The sequence below is a fragment of the Phalaenopsis equestris genome, unplaced genomic scaffold (assembly GCF_001263595.1).
Source record: "Phalaenopsis equestris unplaced genomic scaffold, ASM126359v1 Scaffold000098, whole genome shotgun sequence".
Lineage (NCBI taxonomy): Eukaryota > Viridiplantae > Streptophyta > Magnoliopsida > Asparagales > Orchidaceae > Phalaenopsis > Phalaenopsis equestris.
Window position 1 is genome coordinate 1166385 of NW_018164540.1, and position 22088 is coordinate 1188472.

Genomic DNA, 22088 nt, shown 5'->3' on the forward strand with positions numbered 1-22088 from the left:
TTTCCCTACCAATCCTACAATATATATTTCCCTTTCTTTTGTTCTTTACACATTTTTGGAGCCCTAGAATAGTGTCAACAATTTTGAGAGAATAAAAACAAACTACCCCTAGATTATACAACGTCCTCCAAAATAATAGAGCAACATAGAAAATTTAGCCAATGGTATGAAAACTAAAATAAACATAAGAAAAAATATTTCTTACACAAAAATGAACCCTTGCATAAAGAAATGAATCACATCATGGCACCAAAAAATCAATGAATCTCTTCATGTTCAAGTATCCAAAATACTTGAGAAAAAATTGTAATTTCAATCTCAGACTATCTAATATGTCTGATAGTCATTTTTTTCCGCAAATTTGACAAAAATAATCTTTTTAATCCTTAAATTTGATCTAAAATAATCCAACAAGAAGATTTTTTTGAATCATATTTGAAAAGTCAATGAACAATATTAAGCACATTAAGAGTTTTAATCCATAATGGCACCATCAAAAGAGTACAGGAACTATTTTGAACTTTAGCATAGGATTTTCATAATGATTCATGCATATTAATTTTACTAATTATTTTAATGTGAACCTGAAATAAAGCCAACACATCAGCAAATAAAATATCTTAAGCAAGTACTACTAACGCGGGAGTGTCTTGCTAATCGCGGGACTGTGGATCCCGTCTTCACAATCACTAGGATTATGACATATCGCAGAAACTACTTCCTCCTGCGAATATTAGCGAACCGAAACGCGCATGATGCCAGCTCAATTTGATTTATGCATAAAATTTTTCCCTTTTTGATTTATTTTCTATTCCTTTATTTTCTATTCTTTTATTTTCTATTTATTTATTTGCTATTTTTCTTATTTCTATGTAGGACTTTGCTTGAAAAACTTCTTATGTGTTGCAACTTTATGGCTTGGAGGATTTTTTATTTTTTTTTAGCTTAGGGATAAAATTCTACCACAATTTCTAGCCTGAACCCTAATATTTTAAAAAATCCAACTTTCCTAATTCAATAAAAATTCCACCCCAACACCTATCCCTTAAAACCAAAACCCTTGAACAACCTTGATTTGCAATCCTACATCCGTTGAAAATGTGATCTTGAGAAAAGGACGTCAAGCCACTAAGGAGAAACCCCCAACGAGGTTTTCAAGAACTCACCATGGAAGATATGCAATTAAAAATCCTTCAAATGCAATAGAGGTTTGCCGCCTTTGGATGACACAATCCAAAAATGTCACCCGTAGCCACAACAATGACTCATCAAATTGAGAGGAAGTGAATTCCTTCCACCAGGCAGTTCCCAGTGACGAAGAACCACTACCTCAATGATTCAACATGGAATACCATAAGAGAAGCTAAAATTTTGGAGTAAAAGTGGCTTTATTGGATTTCGATGGTCGTCTGGATCCTGATGAGTTTATCTGGTGACTTCAAACAATGGAGCAGACTTTTAAGTGCACGGATATTCCTCAGGATAAAAGAGTTAAATTGACATACATCAAACTCGGGAAAAATGCTTCATTGTGGTGGGAGAACTTGAAGCGTATTCGACAGTGATAATGGAAGGGTCATATCACCACATGATCTAAAATGAAAAAGAAGGTGCAGCGCAAATACCTTCCCCCAAATTACCACCATAATATATTTATAAAGCTCCACAACCTACATTACAGAGACAATTCTGTGAAGGAGTACACAGCTGACTTTGATCAACTTATAATGAACTGTGAGTTGATAGAACCCGAGGAGCACATAGTGACAAGATATCTTGAAGTTCTGAGATTGTCCATTAGGAATGTGGTGCAGATGCAGTTGTATTGATCCCTACTTGATGTATAGACTCTAGCATTAAAGGTGAGAAAATAACGACATCATACGACCGCCACACCTTATCGAGAGAATTCATTCACAAGATTATACACCAAAGGTATATCCAATAATGCACCCAAGCCGACCAATCCAGAGGAGAAACCAATACAGAATGGGATAAAAGCAGAGATTACCAATACTTCTAAATAGAACCTAGCAAGATAATGTTTCAAGCACCACGACTTTAAGCACATTGCATCGGATTGCCCAAACAGGACGATGATCTCATTCACGGAGCAAGGAGCAATGAAACATATAGACATTAACTCAGGAGACAGTAGAGAAGGTGAGAAAGTCAAGGAGTATTAGCTTGTAGCTGATAAGGGTGAGATGCTGGTGAGTCAAATTAAGTCTATAAGAGAGGCTTCGCAAGACTAACTTTGATTCTCCTAGAAAATAGTGAGTTTGAGGTAATGGAGAATTTTATAGAGTTTTAAGTTATGATGTCACACGCTACTTTACGCAGGCGTTAAGAAGATCATAAGCATGACTGGCATTGGTTGACCAAGAGGATCAAGAATTTAAGGAGCTAATATCAAACACAAAGCAACCCAATATAAGAGAATTTCAAGCTTTTTAGACGTACAATCTACTTTCAGACCTGCAACTACTGCAGAAATTCCAACATTTAAAAGATGAGAAGCTTTTGAGCTATTTTTAGAAAACTATTTGGAGTAATTTGAGTACTAAATCTAGTTCAACTGTGCACCCACCAACAAATGGTCGATAATGGGGATGAGCCACAGTGTTGAAAATTGCCTTAGGAGCTTTGTGAGAAAGAATATCTGACATTTAGATCCAAATTTCCATAAAAGAAGATAAAGGCTCTCCTAGCCAAGGAGGATGATGCAGAAACATCCCGCTAATCACTGAATCGGGATTTCATCTTCCAGATAATTTGGGTTATGTGATATAGCAAAAATTGTTGTCTTAAGCATCAACGAACCGAAACATGCACGATGTCGTCCCAATTCAATTTCCGCAAGAAATTTTTCCCTTTTTCATTTATTTCCTATTAATTTATTTCCTATTTTTCTTGTTTCTAAGAAGGATTTTTCTTGAAAGACTATTTGTGCCGCTATTTTCTGGTTTGAGAAACTTTTGATTTGTTTTAAGTTTAAGAAGAATGTAAACTTTATTTTCTACCTTAAGGAGTATTATCTCATTTTATTTTGCAAATTTTGTGCATATATCTTTCTCAGGAACAAGTGGAGAACCTCCTTGCCGCCCAAACGTCGCCACTTCAGAGTTTTCTTTGTTGTAATTGGTCGAGACAGCCGCTTACAATGTTGAACCTGCTGTCCAACAACAAATTTATCCTTGCAATCCTGTCCGAACGCCATTGAACTTGCATTTACATTTCCCTTGACATTCCATAACCACATCTCCGCTAAATCTCATTCCAAAATACCTTCTAGGAACCCAAGAGCAGTATCATCTACCACCTTAGATTTCAACCATTTAAACCTAAAAAATAATAATTTGTCCCCCATCACAGGGCAGATTTGTCCACATTCATTATAATAGTATTTACGAAAGGAAAAGAAAAAATGCTCAAAAAAAGCATAGCACTGCAACTCAATTCATTCTCTCAACAAGTTTCACATATGAAAGCTAGAAGCCTAAAACCCCATCTATCATTACAGATGCATGCCAGTGTGCATTATGTACAGAAATACAGCACGGACGTGACTAAACATGATTGTTTTGCCGAGCATGTGATAAGAATGTAAACGGATATTTAATCATCAAAGAGATAGTGCTAAAGAAAACCATGCGCAAGCACATAAAATATAACTGGAATAAAGCTGGACACTTGAGAACCGTTTGCTCACATTTGTTCGTCCTGTGGTAGTTTTTCAGTAAATTTAAAGCTTACACAGCCACAACTGAACATGGGACAAAACTAAGCCAAAAATATCATAAAGCAAAATAGTACTGATCAAAGGTTTAGCATCCTCTATGTCAATCAAACGCACCTTTACCATTGTATCCCTCATAAAATCATACTCAAAGCGTTTTAGCTGGAGTTGCAAAACTGGAGGGAAGTCGATAAAGAGTACACCCTTCTTAGCATCCTGAAATTAATAAGATGGCAGCTGAAAAAATAAGTAATTAAAATAAAACTGGAAATCCATATGAAACAGAGCAACACAAGACTATAATAATAAATAGAATATGTGCAACAAGCATGCTTTGTTTTCCATCAAATAAAAACATAGATATTATGCTCGTTGCCTCCCCTTCGTCATATCTAACCTTAGTCCGAAATAGACATGCTTCAACATCATGAACAAGAATAATTGGAACTTTGCTGTTGTTTATAAAGTTAAGCAAAAGTTCATGATCATAAAATTACAGACCTATGCTACATATAGTTTCGCCAAAAATTTTTGTGCTTCAAGCATGTTATTCAGAAGATTTTAACATACCGTGCACAATCTTAATTTCTAATAGCTGAACCAGTTTTCTTCAAAGGGACAGAAGGATTCAAAAACCGCCATAGAAAATGCAGCTTAAACTTATAGTCAATCATATCCTAATTTGTAAAATCATAGCTTCTTCAATCTTTCAAGTTATTGAAGCTTGCACAACTTACCAGCATCCATAAAAATTTCAATGTTGCATGAATTCCAATAATATCAATGTGAAGTAAATTTTCACATAAAAGCTAATTAGATGCCTTGACCACTGCCTCTAGAGTTCTGATTGGACTGTCATAATTTAATGGGCCTATTTTAAAAAATATTATTGTCCAAAAAAAACATATCAACTTCATTTTGAAAACACTAGAAAAGGTTAAGTTCCTATGACTTAAAAATGTCACACAGAAAAATTTTCACAAAGGATGAAATGAAAATTATAAGAATGAAAAAACTAACCTGTAAACCATATTGTTCTGCGTGATACTTGTTGTCTCCTTCAAGACGCTCGACTTCAACATACTTATCAAAGGAAGCATAAACATCACGACAACCTTTGACATCAAGTTGAAGGTCTAAAGAAGGTTCATAAGCAATTAGCAAGATTGTATATTCACGTTGTAAATCATAAATGCTCTTAAAGTTCCAAAAAATTACATATAAATTCATTTATAGTTACCATAAAATGACTCCTTCCGTCTAGATTTGTAATCAACATTAATGCACTCAATATAGTTCATGTGGTGACCTTCAAATAATTGTTGTATAGTGCCCTCAACAACAGTTCCCTGAAAAATATATATTGGCATGCAAATTTCAAAATCAAAGAGAAATGTTACATTATTGACCTCAAACCTTCATCTTATCTTCCAGCTTCTCACAAAGAACCCTATTAAGTTCTTGCACATCATGCTGCATGAATGAGTCATACGTATCCCATCCAAATGATTTTGTCAATTCTTTTGTAGCCACACTACTATCACTGTACTGAAGCTTATAAAATAAACTCTGAAGAGCCAAAGGGATGCTTCCAGAAGGAATATCATTCTCAGTCGTAGGCATATGATACACAGCCTAAAAGAAGAGATTACAGATATTATTTTTTCCAACAAATAGGTATCATTTACAGCGGATAAATCTCAGAATCGTACCTTTCTAAAATAAGGAATATGGTACAAAGTTTGAAGAAGAGAATTCATATAACAGGTGGCACCTTGATTCTTGAGACCAACATAACCTGTTTCCTTCTTTGAGTCATAAGTCCAATAATCAACCACCTTGCGAACAGCAACCTCAGCTTCAACTACCACTACATCATTTACAAGATAGCCTCTATGTGGGTCATACAGATCACTGAGAGGCATAAATGAAGTAAATCCCCAATCACTTTCCCGGGAATTAAATTGATGCTGAGTATCTGCCATATAAACAAAGTCAGTGATAACTGAAAGTATAAAAGAAAGGAAAATGATCTACTGTGAGATAGAAGAAAAAAAAGTACGCCTATAGAGGATAACTACTCAGTTAATAGCAAGAGATAAAAAACCATCAGGCACACTTTAAACCATGGTAACATCTAAGGGCAGAGCAAAGACAGGGGATGGCGAGCAAATGCTAATTATTATCATTTTTATTAATTAAAATAAAAGACATACGGTTTCAAAGTGAGTTAAAGATACTAAAGCTCGTTTGTGAAAAGTTACAACAGTAAGGTTAAACTGATTCAATCTGCAAGTAGTCTTCGGACTATGTCTTGCTCATTTCGATGATGGTTGAACATTGTCTAAATTACTGCCTTTCTTAAGAACTTGAACAGCCCTTTGGTGGCTACTTGTTTAGATGGTCAAGCCCAAAATGTTTTTGATGTTGAATCAAGCTTAAAATAATATCCTCACTTTCAAGTTAGACCAAATTTGCTCTGCTTGACATAATATCATCCTGATTTTATTTTATAAATTAAAGCTAGAAAAACAAAAGTGTTGCAAGAATAATGGAATTTTACACGGAGGACAGTGAGGCTTGTTGTGGCTAAAGTAGCAGAGTGGTATTAATCCTCTTAGTTAATAATTCAGTTAAAGTAAAAAAACAGGAATAATTTGACCATAAACATAATATTTAAAGAAATATTCATGTTAGCAACTTCACCCCATTAATATTATGTAGGACCACCTCTGGTACCATTAAAATGAAATATTTTGAACAGATGGCAGTGTTAATAAGTAAACAATACATCAAAATATCATCCAAACATAAACATCATAAATTAAAATACGCAAACACAAACCATAGACATAACATACAAATGCATATATAATGACAGCTCTGGAAAGCATAGTGCTGCAAGTAAATTTTCACACTATTTGCTCAGACAAAATAGTACACCGCCATGTGTTCCTGCATACATGTATCTGTTCCATGCATTTGCGTTTCAGTTTCAATTTTTAATGCAAACAAACACCTGGAACATGTACAACAAGTGTTTACCAATATCTGTTCAACATTCAACATGTTAAATCAGTTGTCCTCAGCAACTCTAGCAGCCTAACTCCCAAAATAACAAGTTGAATAAAAAAAAATGTGGTACATATCGTGGATCATAGGCACAATTCAGTTTAGAATTTTTAAGAACATGGCATATAAATTTTCTACAATTTTCAAGTGCTCGCACAAAATACTGCTGAAAACTAATATTAGCACTCCAAAATAAAATGCACATACCTTTTCTTATTGTATACTTGGAGTGCGCTTGATTTGTCACGGCAAGACTAAACTGTGCATATCTACTCCACCCATACGGCAAAGTAGCTGAATCAGCAACATCCAAGTACATGGACAGGTGATCGACATTGTTCCCCTTTGGAAATATCAAAATTCTCCTATCAATATAGTCAATGAAAAAGAATCAGAACATTCTTTTTCCTCTGTTACGATCAAAATGAGAACAGCAGGAACAAGACAAAAATTCAAAAAAGAAGAAAGTACCATTTATAGCCCCCAACGATGAAAATCTCAGAGTAATGCTTCTTAACGTTCAACCTTGAGAAATTCTCAATCGTCCACGTGAATCTGGATGACGAGGGGTCCTCCGACTGCTGATTCTCAGCAGTGCTGGTAGCTTCCGCTGGAACAACTAAAAAGAGAATAACAATGGCAAGAAACATATACAAAATTAAAACAAAGGACCACTTCTCATGCAAGCAATCATCAACTTCAACGATCGCGATCCGCGAAGAGCTCAATTACACATAACAATCCAGACTCACCTTCCATGGGCTGGGGCGCTTCAGGGAACTCTGAGTGGGGTACTAGCATCTCCTCTTCTTCCTTCTGAAAGAAAACAAGGACGAATCAGCCCTTAGATCCCGTAAAACCCCAGCCCCCACAGTACAATCGAAGCCCTAAAATCTAAGAGAGGGCGAAATAAATATCGATCAATCATGTTCACCGGGATCCCCAACGCTCGAGCAGAACGGGATTAAGGAGATTAGGTGGAGACCGCGAGGGTGTAAAAAGCAAATGTGCGGGATAGAAAGGAGATGAAGGCGAGAGGAACGCCATATACATACGTCGACGAGGGGTGGAGTCATCATAGTCATGGATGAGATGATAGAAGCAGCTGCTAAGAATCCGATCTGGTGAGAACGGGAACGAGGAGGCGGTGGCCCGGAGAAGGACGGGGCGGAGGGGTTCTGAGCAGCGATGGTCAGGGACAACGCCACCGAGTAAGGAATGTGGTTGTCGAAATCTGGCTTTTATACCGAGGGGTAGTTTCGAGACTTCGTGCATAAAGCGCCAGTGTCGTCGACATGGCTAATGTTCATTTGTTTCGCGGGTACACGTGTAAGGTTGAGCATAGGGTTTGGACATTCAAAATTTGTTATAAGATTTCTTACCATAGGCCTCTTTATTTTATTTATCAAATAAATGATTTTAATTTATAATTTTAGATAAATATTTTTTATTTTAATGTCATAACTACTAGGAAAATGTTGATATAATCACTTAATTATTGTGTACTTATATATGTAATACCTACACAATAATTTTTACATACGTCACATTTTCTTTATAAAAATATATATTTCAATTTTTAAAAATTGAAATAATAGTATTTATAATATGATATGAAAATTTTGGATAATATAAATGTAAATTTAAAATTTAAGTGTAAATATATACTAAGGAATTAAGTGTAATGCATGCAAATGTCCCTATTTTTTATTGTTTGAAATGTATACTTGGTAGAATAATTTTAAAACAAAAATAGGTTGTTTATTGCCATTTAATAAAAATCATATTTTTTATATTTAAAATAATGTAGTATTATATATTAAAAGCTAAAACACGTCACACGTACACACATACACGTGCATACACATCTATATAGTGCTTTTAGTGTCCACCAACACTGTCATTGTTGGGTCTCAAGCCTAAAATGTGAAAAGTTGAATATTGTGTTAGGTAGACGACAGGTGTAAAACTTGTCAAAAACTCGTGACATGAATCCTTTAGATTTTGTATAAATGTTAGGGTGTCCTTTAAAAGCGATGTGTTATATGACTTAAATACAATGAAAAGTATACAAGGGCTACTGCACTAGCACCCGGACATAGTTTTGAATAAGCACGGGTTCCCACATTACGGCGGGATGCGAGTTAAAAAGTTAGTCCATGAAACAAATATGAGGATATGATCTTGGAACAACAATACTCTCACACGTAAATTGGCACAATTAGTTGTTATTATGGTTCATAGAAAGATAAATATCTTTTGTATGCAACAAATTAAATGGGTTTAAGAAAAATTTAGGGAGATTAATAGATTAAATTTTAAACTTTGGCATTCTGGTAGGAGTCGCGCTAGAAATAGTGCAGGCATAATTACAGATAAGAGTTTGAAAGATAATGTTGTAAAAATAAATATAGTGAGATATAAAATTACAGCTCTTAAGGTTGTTATTGGTACTAAAATTTTTAATATTGTAAGTGCTCATGCTCCTCAAGTAAGTTTAGATAAATGTTTTGAATAAAACTTTTGGAATAACCTAAAAGAATTAATATAAGTGATATCTCTTAAAAAAAGGATTTTTTATTGGAGGATATTCAAATGAACATATTGGTAGAGTGACATAAAATTTCAAAAATATTAATAGCGGCTACGGTTTTGAAGTGATTAATGAAGAAAGTAAAGTGATATTAGATTTAACTGTAGCATATAATTTTATTATCTCTAATACTTTATTTAAGAAAAGAGATAAATTTATTATTACTTATAAGAATGAACTAATAAAAAACAAATTGATTATTTTCTTATAAGATAATAGATCGTCGAGATTGTAGAGATTGTAAGATTATAACAATTGAGAATTTAAGTGCTCAACATCAATTATTAGTTATGGATTTTAAGATTATGAATTGTAAAATAAAATTACTATAAATACTTGTCATAGAATAAGATGGAAACATCTAAAATAAATAAATAAATTTACTTTTGTGAGTAAACTTTAAAATTTCAATAACTGAGATGTTCATGAAGAGGAAAATTCTATGTAGGATAAAATAACAAATTTTATTAAACAGGTGGCAAGAGTTTAACTTGAAAAATTAAAAGATAAAGTTTTTATAAATAAAAATAGTTGTCGATGGAATAATTAAGTGCAAGAAAAGATAAACTACAAAATGTTGTGTTATAAAAATTTGTTTAAATTTAAAAATTTAGAGAATTGAGAAAAATATATGATTGCTCATATAGAGTCAAAGAGAACAATTTATTACGCTAAAAATTCTAACTTTAGTGATATTTATAATATATTGGATATAAATGAGGGTGAAAATATATGTATAAACAAGCCAAACAAAAAAGAATAAAAGTGAATATTTAACTCAAGTAAAGTGTATCAAAGATGAAAACCAAAAACTATTTTTCTTAGAGGAAGATATTCAACATAGTGAGTGAGCTATTTTGATAGACTTTTCAATGAAATTTCTAAAAATACGATCAACGTACTGATTTTAATATCGTTAATAATAATAAAATATTTATTTTTACAGTCACATTGGTAAAAAAAATGGTGAAGAGGCTTTAAAGAAAATTCAATGTGGAAAATCAGTATAACTTGATGATGTTCCAATTGAAGTGTTGAAATATTAAAAGATTTGAGAGTTTATTGGCTTACTAAACTCTTTCAAATTATTTTAAAAACTAAAACGATATTTGGGGGGTGGAAGAAGAGCATTTTGGTCCCCATTTTTAAGAATAAAGGGGATGCACAAAAGTATGTCAAGTATAGAGAATTTAAGTTGATGTGTCATACTTTAAAATTATGGGAGAGGGAGATTGAGCATAGGATAATACGTGTTGCAAAAATTTCTCATAATCAGTTTGGATTTATGTTGGGCACGTCTACTATGAAATATATACATTTATTTGGAAGGTTTGATGGAGAAGTACAGAGAAAATAAAGATGATCTACATATGATTTTTATTTATTTAGAAAAAGCTTACGATAAGGCTCCAAGAGAAGTCCATTGGAGAGTTTTAGAGAAGAGACGTTGATAAGAATTATATTCAAGTCGTTAAGGATATGTATATTAGTGTTGTTACCTGTGTTCAAACAGAAGAAGGATTGACCAAGTATTTTCCTTTTCAATTCGATGACATTAAGGATTGGCTTGAAACCTATATGGTTTTGCAGCTTTTGCTTTAGTTATGAATACTCTTACTGGACATTTATAGGAGGATGTGCCTTTGTGTATGCTTTTCACTAATGGTATATTTATTGTGGATAAGATTAGACAAAGAGTTTAGGAAAACCTTGAATTATGAATGTCTACATTGGAGCCTAAAGGCCTTTCTTTGAGTTGAACCAAAATTGAATACATAGAATGTAATTTTAGTAGTAATAGCTCTAGTGGTATAGTTTTAACTATAGGTGATCAAATGATTAAAAGGTGTGAATGTTTTCGATAACTCAGGTCTACTTTTCAAATTGTTTCAAATTGATGGTAATATATATGGGGATGCTATTAGTAGAATTCAATTTGGTTGGTTGAAGTGGAGGAATGCATTTGGCTTATTTTGTGATAAAGCATTATCGCTTAGATTTAAAGGAAAATCTTATAAGGTGGTGGTGAGAGCTGCAATGCTTATGGTGCAGAATATTGGCCTTTAAAAGAGAAGCATAAAACAAAGCTAAGTGTTATTTGTATGAGAATGCTTAGGTGGATGAGTGGTTCAACTCCTTGAGACAAAATGCAAAATGAATATGTTCGTGATAGGGTTGGTGTAGCTCCAAGATTAGAGAGAGTTTTCTTTGATGGTTCAACCACATTAAACTTTGACCATCTGATGATCCGATTAAGAGAGTGGATACTTTAGACCTGACTTATGCTAAGAAATGCAAAAGTAGACCTAAAAAAATTTATTTGTATTGTATAAAAAAGGATCTTAATTTATTAGAATTAAATGAAAATATGACACTCAATTTGATGCAAGGAAGAAAAATGATTCATGTAACTGACTCCACATAATGGGATAAAGGTTTGTTCTTGTCGTTGTTATTTTTTCTTATACTATCCACCACATAAATTTCTATAAAACACTACAATGAATAGTAGCCAAACGAGGGTGTAATGATAATATGAAAAATAAACAAAGTGAGAAAACTTCTCATACAAACCCTTAATGAGTTTGGTGAACTTCGCTCAAAAATTTGCTTTGTATCAACCACGGGTCAAGAAATATATCATGATTTTTTAGAATGTGTTTCACCTTTAAAGCCATTTTAGGCCGTAAGATTATTTGCACTACTCCATTTAAAATATGAAAATCAACCAATATTTTTTTCATTTTTTTCACTATTATTGTTAGCATGAAATATGATTTTGAAGACATTTGTTTGGAAGGAATTTGACTTTTTGGTTGTTTAGTTAAAACAAAACCAAATGCAAATTATTTAATCCATGAATTTTGAATTCACCCTTTTGTTAATTTTGTCAAATTTTGAAATCAACTAATTTAAGTTTGATTACACTAGCTCATCTTCCTCACTAATTACTAGCAGTCGTCACCCATTAACCATCGTCAGTTATTGCCATCTTGGTTGCACTCCCTTTATGGCCAAGTACTGCTCACAGCTACTACCACTGATCATTAGCGGCGCAACCACTGCTTGCCTTTATATTTTAAATATTGGTTATTTTTTGTATGTAATCAAACATAAAAAAAAATAAATCTCCTAAATTTCTTTTATAAGGAATCAAATAAAGCCATTCATTGTGGGCCCTTCAAGTTTACATAATTTTTTTTTATTTTTGTTCTTGCCCAATCCACCATTAAATATATATCATGTTAGGCATGGCTCATATACCGTATAAGGGACAGATTTTGGAGCAGAACAGAATATTTTGTCCAAATCATGGGAGTTTCCTTATGTGGGTTCGGGGTGAGGTAAAAAGGTAATTTGGTAATTACATATTGTACTACAGAGTTTTCTAAGGTTATAAATAGACATGTATGTAACCCTAGGTCTTATCCAATATTTTTTATTCTGTACTTTTTTTTTAATATTGAAAGAAAGCAGTCGCTCTGCTCCCAATGACATAGGCATCTTTGTCAAACTTCGTTAAATCTCTGTGTGTTCTTCTGGATTTGTGTCGATTATTATTTTTCTTCACTCTAATTTCTCAACAATTGTATCAGAGCAAGGTTCGAGGGCAGGGAATAAAAATTTTGGTCAGGCAAAAAGAGTTTGGCGGCTAGGGCTTTGGCGAGAGAAGTTTCACGACCAAGCAGCGATTTCGGTGCTTCAGCGACCAGATTTCACACTTTAAGTGTTTGAGAATCACGAGAGAAGGGTTCGTCATTGCGTTTGAGAATAGCTTGGCGCAGGGTTCAAAGGGGAGGATCGCGACAGATTCAGCGAGCAGAGAGCTTCACGGGACGGAGATTGGCTTCGGCAAAGGAAAGGGAAGGGCTTTCAGCAGAAGTTTGCGTGGCATCCAAGAGTCCGACGAGCTTTCCTGCGACAGGGAATTGGTGACCAGCGCGACCGAAAGAGGAGGATAATCTTAGATTTCTCTTTCGTTGGGGAAATATTTTTTTCCTGCTGGGTTTCGATTTCAGGGAAGGAAGAAATTGGAAGGGTCTGATTTATTTCCGATTGCGGGAGGAGGAATTGCGGAAAGGTTGGACTGATTTCCTTGTTGGGAGGTGATTTCGGAAGCTTCCGAATTTCTTTTGTCGGAGGCTGAGAAGCAGAAAATTTAGAAGAAGTTTTTTTATTTGATTTGATTTCATTTCCTGGTGGCGGAAGATTGGTTTTCCAATTTGTTTATGTGTTGGTTCCTGGAAGCGGGATACTGGTTTCCTGAAGTGGAAGATTGGTTTCCTATACCGGTGGCGGCAAAATATTCCTTTGATTGTATTTTCTTTGTTGGGGATATTTCTTGGTGGTGCACGTTGTGCTATTCCAGGATGCGGAAGCAGGGAACAGGTGAAGGATTTTGAAGGAATTTTCAGGAAAAAAGTTCGTTGCATGATTAATTTTCATATTGCAATTTTTGGTGCAAAATTTGAGTTGGTGAAGTTTGATGAAACTAGTAACTTCGGATTGTGGCAAACAAGAGCAAAAGATTTGTTAGCGCAACAGGGAATCTTGAAAGTTTTACGGGTAGCAAAACCAGATGTCATGGAGGATGAAGATTGAGAAGAATTGCAACAACGAGTGACAACAACTATACGCCTATGTTTGGCAAATGAAGTTATGTATCACGTGATGAATCTAAATCTCCAGGGAAGGTATAGAAGAAATTGAAAACTCAATTTATGGCTAAATTTCTGAAGAATAAATTGTATCTGAAGTAAAAGTTGTATGGGCTGAAGATGCAAGAAGATTCTCATCTGGCACAGCATGTTAATGACTTCAATCAAATAATCACAGACCTGTCACAGCTTGATGTCAATATTGAGGATGAAGATCGAGCGATGATTTTGTTGTGTGCATTACTTTCTTCCTATGAACACCTGATGAATACTTTTACATATGGAAAGAAACTATCAAAGTTGATGAGATTACTGTAGCATTGCTGGCTCACAACCAGCGGAAGTAGAATGCAGGGGAAAGCTCTCATGGAGACAGTTTATATGTGAAGGGTAATCAAGATTGTGGAAGGAAGAAAGAGAAGGAGGGTTCTAGAAGGCAAAATTTCATATCAAAGTCGAAAGGTAAAAAGACAATTCATTACTACAATTGCAAGGAGCTAGGTCATATGAAGAGAGATTGTCCAAAGCTCAAGAAGCAGACTGGGGAGAAAGGTGATGGATCATCAAAGTCTGTAAATGTAGTGCAGAGTGACAATTCAGATTCAGTGATGGCGATATGGTCTCAGTTTCATCAACTCAGTTCACGGATGCATGGATTCTTGATTCGGGATGCTCTTATCACATAACACCTAACAGTGAGTGGTTTATTTCATACAGCTCAACTAATTCTGGCTCAGTTTATCTAGGTGATGATAGATGTTGCAATATTGTTGGTATTGGAGAAGTCAGAATTAAGATGTATGATGGCACAGTTAGAACATTATGTGATGTCAGACATATTTCAGATATGAAGAAGAATTTCATTTCCTTGGGCACTTTACATAGAAATGGTTTTATTCCTAAGGCATATGAGGATAAGGAAAGGAAACCATCAGAATTGTTAACCATCAGAATTGTTAAAAGTGCACTGATTGTGATGAAATGAAAGTTAACTGCAGGTAATATCTATAAACTGTTGGGGGGTATAGTTATAGGTGAAGTTCTTTCTGTGAAGTCAAATGATGATATTAAAAAGCTATGGCATATGCGTCTGAGTCATCTCAGTGAACGTGGGATGACAGAATGACATAAAAGAAATTTGTTGCATGGTGTTAAAAGTTGCAAGCTCGATCTTTGTAAGTTTTGTGTTCTTGGAAAACAGACTAGAGTCAGTTTTATGACTCAAAAATATAAAACTGAAGGTATTCTTGATTATGTGCATTTTGATATATGGGTTCCTACGAGGGAATCGTCATTGGGAGGATCTCAGTATTTTGTTACCTTTATTGATGATTTCTCCAGGAAAGTTTGGGTTTATTACTTGAAGCAGAAATCTGAAATCTTCTCTAAATTCAAGCTGTGGAAAGCTGAGATGGAGAACCAAACTAGTAAAAAGATCAAGTATTTGAGGTCCGATAATGGCACAGAGTACACATATTTGTAGTTTCTGAAGTTCTGTGAGGAGCATGGGATTCAGAGACATTTTTCAGCGCGCAAGGCGCCACAGTAGAATAGTGTGGCAAAAAGGATGAACGTGTCCTTAACTGAAAGGGCAAGATGCTTGAGAGTGAATGCATGGCTTCCTAAGAGTCTCTGACCAGAGGCTGTAAATATGACACGTTATCTCATCAATAGATCACCTTGGGCATTGTTGGGTGGCAAGGTCACAGAACAAGTGTTGACAGATAATCCAGTTAAATTTGATCATTTACGGATTTTTGGTTTTTTAGCTTATGTGCATGTACTTGGAGATGAAAGATCAAAAATTGATGTAAAATCCAAGAAGTGTATCTTTCTGGGCTATAAGAAAGATATGAAAGGATACAAGTTTTGAGATCTAATTACAAAGAAGATGGTGATCAGCAGATATGCAGTTTTTGATGAACAGTCCATATTACAACAGAATCAAGATAAGGTGCAAGGGAAGAGTTCCATTTTAGATGCAGTGCAGATGGATTTAGAACAACATCTAGAAACAATTGAGAGAGTTGAAGGTTCAAATCTAACACTTAGTAATTCCATTCCAAATTATCTACAAAATTATAATATAGCCAGGGACAGACATAAACGCACCAATATAAGACTTCCTAGCAGATTGAGTTATGAAGAATTGGTCTCTTGTGCACTTCTCATCAGCAACAATGATCCAACCACTTTTCAAGGAGCTATCACTAGTTAGGAGAAAGAGAAATGGATGGGTGCAATGGTTGAGGAGATGGAGTCTTTGCAGAAAAATCGCACATGGGGGCTAGTTCAGCTTCCTGAGGGAAAAAAAGGCTATTGGGTGCAAGTGGGTGTACAAAAGGAAACCTGCAGTATCAGAAAAAAGAAGGGGAAAAGTTCAAGGCTCGACTGATATCAAAGGAATTTTCACAGTAGAATATGATAGATTATGATGAAATCTTTTCTCCTTTAGTCAGACATACTTCAATCAGGGCAGTGCTTGCATTAGTAGATATTTGGGATTTGCATTTGGAGCATATGGATGTTAAAAAAAATTTCTTGCATGGTGATTGATTTGGAGGAGCAGATTTACAGGAGCAGATTTACATGGAGCAGCCAGAAGAGTTCACTCAACCTGGACAAGACATATGATTTGCAGGTTAAAGAAATCGTTGTATGGGTTGAAACAATCGTTACATGGGTTGAAACAGTAGCAATAGTAGTACTTTCTCCTAACTCCTACATGATTCAGATTGGCTACAAGAGATGTGAGTATGATTGTTGTGTTTGCGTGAAGAGCCTTGAGGATCGTTCTATTATTTTTCTGTTACTGTATGTTGATGATATACTGATTGCTGCAAAGAATATGAATGATGTCTGTGGTTTGAAAGTTTTATTGAGCCAGGAATTCCAGGAATTTGAAATTTGACATGAAAAACTTGGGTCCTACGAAGAAGATTCTTGGAGGGGAGATTCATCGAGATAGAGGCTCAAGACGGTTATGTTTATCTCAACGAGACTATGTTAAGAAAGTGTTGGACAGGTTTGAGATGAGCAATGTAAAGCCTGTAAGCACTCCATTGGCAAATCATTTTAAGCTTTCTTCAGAACAGTGTCCCAAGACATATACAAAAATCAAATACATGGCAAAGGTTCCTTATGTCAGCACAGTTGGCTGCTTGATGTATGCAATTGTATGTACTCATCTGATTTGGCCCATGTTGTTAGTCAAGTCTGCAAATACATGGTTAAATATGGAAGGTAACATTGGGAAGCATTCAAGTGGATTTTCAGGTATCTGAAGGGTACTGCATGACATGAAATTATTTTTGACAGTAAGAAAAATGATCCTTCAGTTGTGGGGTATGTTGATTTAGACTATGTAGGTGATTTGGATGGTAGGAGGTTTACAACTGAGTATGTTTTTACCCTTGGTGGAGGGTCTATATATTGGAAATCAATAATTCAGTCTATTGTGGCATTATCTACAACTGAAGCTGAGTACATGACGGTAGTTGAAGCTACAAAAGAAGCCTTATAGCTTGCTAGGCTAGTAAAGGAACTGAGCGTTGAGTAAGGTGGAGTTCGGTTGCATTGTGACAGTCAGAGTGCTATTTATCTGGCTACAAACTAGGTGGACCATGCAAGAACCAAGCACATTGATGTCATGTATCACAAGATCAGAGAATTGATTGCTTCTGGTGAGACACTGTTGCAGAAGGTTCATACTGATGAAAATGCAGCTGATTTGTTGACCAAGTCAGTTACTATCAACAAGTTCTTGCATTGCTTGGACTTGTTGAATGTTTGCAGTTGCTAGAGAAGCATGGTGACCCAACCCACTTCTGGTATGTAAGAAACTCCATGATGTATTCCTCCTAAGGAGCTGAATATTTTCCAAGGTAGAGATTTGTTAGGTATGACTCATATACCATATATGGGACAGATGCTGGAGCAAAGCGGAGTGGAGCGGAGCAGAAGATTCTGTCCAAATCGGGGGAGTTTTCTTATGTGGGTTGGGGATGAGGTACATGGGTAAGTTGGTAATTACATATTATACTCCAGGGTTTTGTAGGGTTATAAATAGACATGTATGTAGCCCTAAGTCTTATCCCATATTTTGTATTTTGTACTCTTTTCTGAATATTGAAAGAAAGTCGCCGCTCTGCTCCCGAGGACGTAGGCATCTTTGTCAAACCTCGTTAAATCTCTATATGTGTTCTTCTGGATTTATTACTATTTTTCTTTGCCCTAATTTCTCAACATATCAACTATGATCATATTTATACCCAAAATAAAGATTCAAAAGCAAACATTTCCACATCATCAAGAAGTAAATATATTAATTCTATTTCGTTTATACCTTCACATACAAAATTAAATATACCACAACAAAATATAGTATATGAACAGTTAAAAAAATGATACAGTTGTATTGGTGTGAACATTAAGGTCAGTAGGCTGTATCAAAATTACATTAGAATTCAATTCATTGAAATAAAAGTAAAAACGTGCAAGTAAGTTATCATATATAATAAAATTGGTAAATGCATGTTGCAAGAATACATGAAATTAATAGTAGGTGTCAAGCGCAAATGACATTAAAAAATTTATATGACAGACATAGTCTTAAGGTGATTAGATTATTTTAGAATAAGCCTCAGTCATGTGTGAAAAATGTACATAAATAAGAGAATGTTACATGAATTATAATCAACAGAGATTAAGGAGAAGAAAGTAGTGCAAGGAGGAGAAGCTTTAAAACAAGCAGAGAAAAGAGGGAAGTTAGTAAACAATGAGTGTTCAACTAGGGCAAGAGAATTCTTTTTTGCGTTGGGTGGTTCGATCATTTATTACATTATAGTAGGGATTTTATAGCAATAAAATTCATGAAAAATAACAACTTTAATTGAAAAAGCTTCTAATTTTTTAGAACTGTTATTTTATTTGTCTTGTAATAGTAAAAATTTGAGAGAAACTTGGCGGTAGTGTTTCTAGAAAATTAAATCATAAGAAAATAGGCTGATAATGATTGATGATTCCATCGGAACTAGAACATCTTATATTAGTAAATATTTTGAGGATCGCTTCATAAGATGCATGCTTACCTCCATGATTAAAACCTCCATCAATTTTTACCACTAAAAAATGCTTAAGTTTAGTCTGACATGTTGATCATTTTTTAAGGCTAATTTTGTTTATACCTTAATTTTATCTTGATTGCTCAACTTACTCTAATAGATCATAAGTGGCTTACTGGATTGTTGTAGCATTACTTTAGTAAGTCAATTGTTAAATTCAACTTATCCTTGTAGGTCTCATAACCTCTAGTATTTTAATTAAATATAAACTAATTTTAGTATTTGTTGATATAAAATTATTCAAATACAACTTTGATAGCTTAGACTTTAATTCATAAGCTGTGACTAAAAAGTCTTATAATTGTTTGTGGTTTACCAAATTTTCTTAGAACCCCAAGCCCCCTTCTTTTTTAAATGTGGATCCCCCATTTGATTCATATGACCAAAACATAAAGTCTTCTATTTACTTTTAATCACATTATTCTACTTAAAAGGAAATTTAAATGACTTTACCTCATAAGAAAAAGAGCTAATAATAATAGAACAAAAGATAAGAGACAATGTCGCCATACCGTGCAAGCAAAAGAGATAAAAGAAGAGTGAGATAAAGGAGGGAGGGACAGACAACAAGAGAGAACATGGGATGTAAGTTAAATGGGCCATAGAAAAAAAAAAGTAAAGTGAGTGAAGGAGAGGCGTAAGGATGGATTGTGAGAAGAAAACTGAGCGATGTTGAGATAAAAAATACAGTGAGCTTGGTAGAGTGAAGATTGGGAAAGAGCCAATTTTATAAGCTAGCAATGAATAACTTGTGATTTTTTTGTTTATTTTTTTTGTTTATAACTTAAAAAAAAACATGTAATCATGAGTATGTCCATCATGACTAACTAATGGATTTTTATGCATAATTCCATTAATTATTATTGAAAAAAAAAATCACCACAAGTGTCCATTAGTAATGACTTTTTTTCTTGTATTGATATGTCCAAAAAATTATTTTCAACATACATAACATGCTTGAATGTGGGTGCTTGGTAAAAGTTCAAAGTAGTCTATTTTTATTTGAATGAGGTTCAAATCAGATTCAAACCATTTTCTATTAAAGTTTGGACCCATGATCAACAAGTAATGTTCAGATCCATTTACTCTCTCTCAATCTCTCTCCCTTTAGTGTTGTATCTTAAGCCGTGTGCCCACAAATAAATTAGAATCCAACACAAAAATTATAATATTTTTGTATTAAAAAATTTTTGTCCTCTCAAATATTTATGGCCATTATTAAACCACTCTAGGAATATGCTACTTCAAGAAAAAAGATTTTATGTAGTGTTTATTTATTAAATGGACCATAGTTACGAAAAAAAAAATCATAAATTTACATGCATACATCCAAGCAAAATATTACAAGAATAAAGAGTGAAATCATATCAGCCAATTCTCTTTATAAAAAGATACGTTATATATGTTTATTAAATACGAGAGATTTTTGTTTGATAGTAGAGGAGGTGAGAAAGTATCGAAAGTTATGTTCGTAAAAGGCCGCCAATATGTCACAAAATCTCATCATCTCAAACGAACAATACTTACCATGTAATGTTTTTCATCATCATCGAGTAAATATATTAACATGACTCACTATGAATACACATTTTAAACACACACACACACACATAAATATATATATATATATATATGGATTAAATCATGCAAAATTCATGCAAGTATCAATACATGGTCATAATTTCTTAAATTTATGCTAAATATTAAAGTCGGAGAATTTATAAAACTTTGGAAGATTTATATACATATGACTCAATTCCTATGTATGTCCGTTATGATACATAAACTTCAAATTTTACATATAAGTCACCATACTTATGCATGAAGATGTGTATTTTACATTTTAAAAGTTTAGGGTAATTTGATAATTTTCACGTGATATGAAAGATTTAGGCGATATAAATGTAATGAAGTAAAGTTTTAATATTAGATATGGAAATACATAAGAATTAGATGGTATGTATGTAGATGCCCCTATTTTTTTTATTACCAAGCTCTTAATAGATAAATAGAATGGGGCATTCTTCTTCAAGGACAAACAACAACAACAAAGCCTTAACCCACTACGTGGGGTCGGCTACATGAATCTTTTTTCTCCATTGCGTCCTATTTAGTGTCATATTTTCATTTAGTTCTAATAAATTAAGATCATTTTTTATACAATAAGCCCAAGTCTTCCGAGGTCTACCTCTGCCTTTCTTAACACAACGAATCTAAAACATCAACTCTCCTGATCGGATTCTTCTTCAAGGACATTGTCTCACAATAAATAATATCCATCTCTTCATTCCCTTGGCTGTGTTTTCTCCCATACATGCCTTTTTGGTGGGCATTTAAGAAGGCATCCTCGTCTTTAATGACAAAAACCATATTTACAGAAGTAGCATTACGTTTATTATAGTTAAAGAGAATATTATATACAATGAGGCATATACAACCTAAGCTTTTGCAAATCATATTTGTATGTACATTCCAAAAAAAAATTCTCTAGGTTTATAATATTGAAGTTCTTGTCCCCTATAAAGAAGTTATCAAGTAGTGATCTAGTCTTGTGCTTCTTTTGAAACCCATCATAACATGAGAATTCACCAAAATATAATCTAGTGACTAAAGTGAATTTAGTTATTTAAAATTATATATTTTTTTCCTGTAATATTAAATATAATAGAGTATTTTTCATTCTTAGTGCATAATAATCTTTAATAATAATTGATGAATTAGGGTTTCAAAGATTGTCTGATGGCAACTCTAAGAAATTGAATTGAAGTGAACATATGAACTTTGATAATCAGTTCATTAGCCTAAATATACTAATTTTTTCATCACACCTTCAACTTTGAAAGTAACTCACACAATGTAATGCTTCTTAATTAGTATGGTTATGTAGGTATCAACATATATAG

The 22088-nt window shown here is 34.0% G+C and overlaps 1 protein-coding gene across 1 annotated transcript in view; it reads right to left on the reverse strand.

Annotated features, from left to right (window-relative positions):
- The window catches only part of LOC110020471 (ubiquitin carboxyl-terminal hydrolase 12-like), a 68933-nt gene extending 60896 nt beyond the window's left edge, over window positions 1–8037 (reverse strand). Inside the window, exons 1-9 of the mRNA XM_020718585.1 lie at window positions 7867–8037; window positions 7564–7627; window positions 7283–7430; window positions 7019–7176; window positions 5452–5717; window positions 5156–5374; window positions 4980–5088; window positions 4760–4875; window positions 3857–3955 (exon numbers count right to left, since the gene is read on the reverse strand). Of these exons, the coding sequence (XP_020574244.1) occupies window positions 3857–3955; window positions 4760–4875; window positions 4980–5088; window positions 5156–5374; window positions 5452–5717; window positions 7019–7176; window positions 7283–7430; window positions 7564–7627; window positions 7867–7896 (1209 nt within the window). The 5' untranslated portion in view covers window positions 7897–8037. The remainder of the gene's footprint in view (window positions 1–3856; window positions 3956–4759; window positions 4876–4979; window positions 5089–5155; window positions 5375–5451; window positions 5718–7018; window positions 7177–7282; window positions 7431–7563; window positions 7628–7866) is intronic.
- Between the last annotated feature and the right edge of the window lie 14051 nt (window positions 8038–22088).